This window comes from Drosophila gunungcola (genome assembly GCF_025200985.1).
Source record: "Drosophila gunungcola strain Sukarami chromosome 3L unlocalized genomic scaffold, Dgunungcola_SK_2 000003F, whole genome shotgun sequence".
Classification (NCBI taxonomy): Eukaryota; Metazoa; Arthropoda; class Insecta; order Diptera; family Drosophilidae; genus Drosophila; species Drosophila gunungcola.
Genome location: NW_026453179.1, coordinates 4,930,977 through 4,937,034, shown reverse-complemented (window position 1 = coordinate 4,937,034; position 6,058 = coordinate 4,930,977). Strand labels below are relative to the sequence as shown.

General features: G+C 47.0%; 1 protein-coding gene across 1 annotated transcript; it reads right to left on the bottom strand.

The window, feature by feature from the left end:
- Nucleotides 1–315: 315 nt before the first annotated feature.
- LOC128258136 (POU domain protein CF1A) lies at nucleotides 316–5,340 on the bottom strand. Its single transcript, XM_052989559.1, has one exon. It carries the CDS (start codon nucleotides 4,570–4,572, stop codon nucleotides 3,283–3,285), a length of 1,290 nt encoding a protein of 429 aa, XP_052845519.1. The 5' UTR covers nucleotides 4,573–5,340; the 3' UTR covers nucleotides 316–3,282.
- Between the last annotated feature and the right edge of the window lie 718 nt (nucleotides 5,341–6,058).

Here is a 6,058-nt window from a genome sequence, read left to right as displayed (position 1 = left end):
ACTCGATCTCCGAGGGTGTTGTTAGTTAATTACCAATCGCTCGAGCTCTGACGTAGGCAATCGCATTATAATATGCCCACTTAATTGTTTAATGGCTTTCCGAACACTTTAAGCAAACAAACGAAATTAATATTACGCGCAATTATCGCGATTCCATCGATATAAACGCCCTATCGTAACCAGCATCTGCAAAAGGTGGCCGTAAAATTCCTGTAAAACTGTCAAAACCAACGACTCATAAATTGCTGAACCAAAAACCAGACGAAAATAAACGCAAACAAAATCAGCCGCTAATTAAATAAAATAAAAGAATGGTTTTTGCGAATAATATTCTTTTTTATTTGTTTTTTAAGAGTTTTTTTTTTGTTTTTTAATTTTTTCTTCTTGGTTTTCCTCTGTGTGGATGTGTGTTTGGGTGGAAATGCACCGCTTTGTTGACTTTGCTGTTGCATATATATGTACGTCTATATAATTTATTATACAGTTGAGGGCATGGCTTAATCTTAAATATTCGGTTTTACTTCTCTCGCTCTTATAGCATAGTTTTCAACATACCAAAACAAAGACACTAAACAAAAATTTCGTTTAATTCTTAAATATAAAGATACACCCAAAAGATAAAGTTTGATTTTGTTTTTTTTTTTTTTTTTGTAAATAAGAAAGTAGAAAAAGTACACTAAAATGTAAACGTATATCAAAAAACACAAAGAGGATTTTTTACACAATTTTCGTTTATTTTTGTTGTTGAAATAATTTCAATTTTGTGTTTAGCATTTAGTTTGCTTTTTGTTTTAATGTACATCAATTATTATATTACAATTTAGCATTTGTTGTATTTGATTATTATTGGTTTGTTTAAATTTTAAGATTTAGCTATATTCTTGTTTGTTTTCCATTCGATTTCCTTGCTTATATAGAAAGTACAGTACTAAGTAACTAAACTTCACGTGCCTATTCATTAAAAATTACCGCCTAGAAATTACAGTTTATATTTTGTAAATGTTGTTTATTTTTTCTGCTGTGGTTGTATTTTTTATGATTTTTTTTTCTTAAAGGGTTTATTAAAAAATCTACAATTGCATTTAAAGCTAAAAAATATGACTTAACTGTAAGTTTTTATTTACAGATGTTTTGGGTTTTTCCATATTTTACTTAATCCTTTTTTCATCTCGTATTCTTGTTTACTTCGCCGCGCGTTAAATTCTACGTTTTTTGTTATTCCTTTCTTGATTTACGTTTTGTTTGTTTATAAATTTTTTAGAGTACAATCTACTGGCTATATATATATAATATATATAAACACGGCTTGCTTAAGAACCTAAACCCTAGCTAGAACCGACCGAGTTGTCTTACTGCTGCCTTTTTTTTTGAGCCTTTTTAACTTGATCTAGACGGCGACAAAGTGTTGAACGAAAAAATATTTTGTGGACTGTTGGGCATGGAAACATTTACCTTGCTTGTGGAGAGTAGCTGAGGAATTTGTTTTCTTTGCTTGTCTTTTTTGGTTTCTTTAACACTTGGGTCGCACTTTTAACTAGTTTTTATTTTCTTTTAGTTTAATTTTTAGCATTTAGTTTTTAGGTTAAAACAACATCACTTGGTTTCACGTTTGATTTGAATTGCGTGTTTCTTTCGCTTTATATAAGGGAAATTTTCGTTTACATTTAATTTAGTTAATTTGATTTAATTTAAGCAAGTTTTTCAAACTTTAAAACAAACTAAACTGGTGGATGGCAGCCTCCCCATCTCCTCCACTCCCTGCTCCTCTTTAAGCTGAAGTTTAACACAGATTAATGCACTGGTAAAAAAGACGATTTCTCAACCCCATCATCGGACCTCATCTTATTTCTATTTCTATAGATCTACGTACAGTCGAACTTGTCTAACGCGAATCTCAAAATATAAACAATTTACAATTACAATAACAATTTTTTGAAATTTGTTTCGGAATTATTTATAGTTTTAACAACTGTCTTTAAATTTAAATTGGTTTAGGCTTTCAAGCATTGACAATAATGTCTGCATTTTTGAAAACAGTTACACTTAAAACATTATAAGAATATGTTGAAGCCCTCAAAATTTTTTAAAATTTAGGTTGAGCTGTTATTTTAAATCAATTGTATTTTAAGTTGGAAAGGTATCAAAGCACAAAAGATTTTTGTGCAAGAGATATAGCAATGATAATTTCACTTACGAAACATTCTAAAATTCTCAGAGTTCGAACAAATTTAGGTAACTACTGCTGGGGCCATACAATTCACGTTAGAGAAGCTCGACTGTACGGTTCTAGGGCTGCTCCCGCTTGAACTGCGGCCACCCGTTCGACACCGAGTCCTAGGAGGACTCATAGCCGAACCAGGCGGCCGACGAATGCTATTCCCCGCCCGCTCCGCCCGCCCCGCCGAAGCTGTTGAAGTGTCGTACCGCTCCGGGCGCCGCCGCCGCTCCGAATTGCAGACTCAGCTCGAAGAGGCGGCGGGCGTGCAACTGCTGCTGCTGCTGCTGGTGGTGATGGTGCTGCTGGTGATGGTGGTGCTGGTAGTGGTGGTGCTGGTGCAGCGGATTCAGATTGAGATGGCCGCCGAGCACCGAGGAGGCGGACCCGGCGGGCGAGGCGGAGCTGGGTGGCTGTAGCGGGAGCCCACTGTTGCTGCCGGCACCCGGCGACAGTTGCGAATTGCTGCTGGTGCCGCCGACGGGTTGCTGCTGCGAGTGCTGCAACTGATCGCTCGTGTGAAACAGGTGCGGATGGTGGGCGGGATTCAGGTGCGGATGCTGGTGCGGATGCGGATGCGGATGATGCGGATGCTGGTAGCGCATGGGATCCATGTACATGGCGGCTGCTGCAGCGGCTGCTATGCTGGATGCCTGCTGTTGTTGCTGCTGCTGTTGTTGTTGCTGCTGCTGGTGGTGTTTAACTTGCTCCTCGTTGTTGTTGTTGTTGTTATTATTATTGTTGGTACTACTATTGTTGTTGTTGTTATTATTGTTGTTAGCCTGATTGCCAGCGGAGGAGCTGCCCAGCGGACTTTGCGGCGACATCACCTGGCTGGTCATCGTTGCCGACGATCCCGCACTCGACGAAGGTGTATTCGGAGTGTGTTGCTGCTGCTGATGCTGCTGCTGTTGCTGCTGTTGCTGGTGTTGCTGCTGCTGCTGCTGCTGTTGCTGTTGCTGCTGCTGCTGCTGCTGCTGCTGCTGTTGTTGTTGCTGGCTTAGACTATTGAGGGATGCAGGAGTGGACGCAGCTGCAGCTGAGTTCGACTCCTGGATTTCTGATTGCTAGTGAGCCGCCAACTGATGCGCCGACACGGCCGAAGATTGCATATTCTGTGGGCTCAGCATCGGCGGACTGTGCGAATGCGAGTGTGTGCCCATCGGACTGCCGTGCATGTCGTGGTGCGGATGATAGCCACCGTGGTGCATGTGACCCGGCGGCATGCCGTCCATCATGTCGCCGCCCAGCGTATTCGGCGGCGTCATGCGCTTCTCCTTCTGCCGCCGATTGCAGAACCACACGCGCACCACCTCCTTCTCCAGCTGCAGCGAGTCGGCCAGCGAGGTGATCTCCTGGGCGGAGGGCTTGGGCTGCTTGTGGAAGTGCTGCTCCAGGGCCCCCTTCACGCTCACCTCGATGCTGGTGCGTTTCTTGCGCTTACGCCCCTGGGCGGCGATCTTGTCAATGGACGTGGGTGAGCCCGTGGTGGAGTCCGCCTCCTCCAGCCACTTCTGCAGCAGCGGCTTCAGCTTGCACATGTTCTTGAAGCTCAGCTGCAGTGCCTCGAAGCGGCAGATGGTCGTCTGCGAGAAGACATTGCCGTACAGGGTGCCCAGGGCCAGGCCCACGTCCGCCTGGGTGAAGCCCAGCTTGATCCGGCGCTGCTTGAACTGCTTGGCAAAGGCCTCCAGATCATCCGAGGTGGGGGTGTCCTCCTCTCCGCCGCTTATGGCGTCCCGGTCGCCGCCGCCCATGTGATGGTGTATGTGCAGCTGCGGCGATTCCCCGCGCAACGCGTGATGCAGTGGCGCCACACTCTGGTGGTGCGCTGCCGCAGCCGCATGGGCCGGGTGGTGCAGCATGCCGTTCATTGCATGGTGGTACTGCAGCGGTGAGCCGCCCGTGGGCGCATAGTGGCCCGCATGGGGGGCGTGCCAGGCGGCGTGGGGCGAGGCCATGCCCTGCTGGATGCGCGTCTGCTGCGAGAGATGCGACATCTCCTGCTTAACGGTGTCGGCCGCCGAGGCAACGGCAGCGGCGGCGGCGGGATGGTGGTGTGTGTGGTGCGTGGGCAGCGACCAGGGATCCGGATGCAGGGCGCTCCACGAGCCCAGTCCCGATCCGGGACCCAGACCCAAGCCCGTCCCGTTGCCCTGGCCATTGGGCGACGGCGACGAGGGCAACTGGTGATGGACGGCCGCCGCTGCGGCCACATGGTGATGGTGATGGTGCTGCATGTACTTCATCTCACCCGCGTCCGCCGCCGAGCGCGGCGACGAGGTGTGGTAGCCACCGCCGCCCAGGGCCAGGTCCAGGTCACCGCTCGGCGGGGTCATGTACGAGGTCGCGGCCATCCCCACCGCTCTGGGGCTGTTCAGGCCCTCCACGCTGGCGGGGTAGGGCTCCAAGTTGGGGCTCAGTTTAACGACTTTGTACACCGATCGATCGAAAGGAAGACCAGGGTCCCTATGCTCATTCCACTCGAACCGTGAGGCAACCGTCTTGACGTCTTTTACGGGCAACGTGGCAGGCGCAAAAATCTTCTAAATCTCTTTTCTCTGTTCTGTTTACGGCCTTTTTCGGGGGCGTGGCCCTCGAGCGCGCTCAACAAGTTTGGTTCTTTTTTTTTTTCAAAAATCCGACGGCAAACGCTTGGGTTTTCACGGGTTTTTTTGTTGTTTTTATATTTTGTTTTTTTTGTGTTGTTTAGCTTGACTAGCGGTTGGCTAATTTGTTGTTTGATTTGGGTATTCTATTTATTTGTTGTTAGAATTTTGGTTTAGCACTCTTAAACACTTGGCACTTTTGTGACGAGAATTTCGCATCGGGGGAAATTTCGCTTTAGATCATAACATTAATAATCAGTGGTCAAAACGCGAAACTCTGATACGGATGCAGATTGAGATTCGTTCGAATTGAAATTCAGATGCGATTGTGTGTGCGTGTGTGTGTAGTGGATTTGTTTGTGGGCTGACCGATTCGAAGCCGACTCGATGCGATTCGATTTCGATTGAGATTGTGTGTCTGAGATTGAGACTGAGAAGTCAAGACAGCCGAGAGCCCAGGGAAATTCACGTGCAGACTCGTAGAGCTATCGAAGTGAACTAACGTCATGTCTCGCACCGCAGCGCTACGTTGAGCGCTCTCGACGCTCGGCGGTACGGCACACAGACACGGCGACGCACACACTCGCACTCTCTCACGCACACCACCGTGCGAGCGGAACCAGTTTGTCCACTGGCCTTCCAGCGTTCCACGGGTGCGAGCAGCACCGCCAGCAGTGCGACGAGTGAGACGGCTGCTATCGCAGCAAACTGGAAGGGAGACTTGCGCTCTATTGGGTTCGCCGTATTCCAGCGTTACGCCCCCAAAAAAAAGAAAAAAAAAAGATTCCAAGAGCCGGCTCTGCGAAGTTTCCTCAATGCATTCCCATGCAGAGTGACATTTTTAATTGCCCAGTGCGAGAGCGAGAGGGCGAGAGCGCATCTCTCGATTTTTTGCTAACCGCTGGCTATCGGGAATGAGGAATATGAAAAGGAATAGGGCTCCCGGTTGGAGCTTTTCCATCCAGGACTTCTCTCTCTTCCTTTTGGGAGCTTTGTTTCAGTTCCTTGCAGCTCCTTGGCCAGACAACTTTTGCTTTCCTTTTGCCAGTGTGTGTGTGTGTGTGGTTTTTGCGAAAAGGGGAGGAAATCAGGAGAGATGCCATTGCGATTCTGAAAAACATATTAGTAATATAACGTGGATAAGGAATTGAGCAAATAAATAGTACAAATATTTATCTTTCTTCACTTTGATCATTTAAAATGTGTATATGTATAAACTTGTGAGCACACAAAT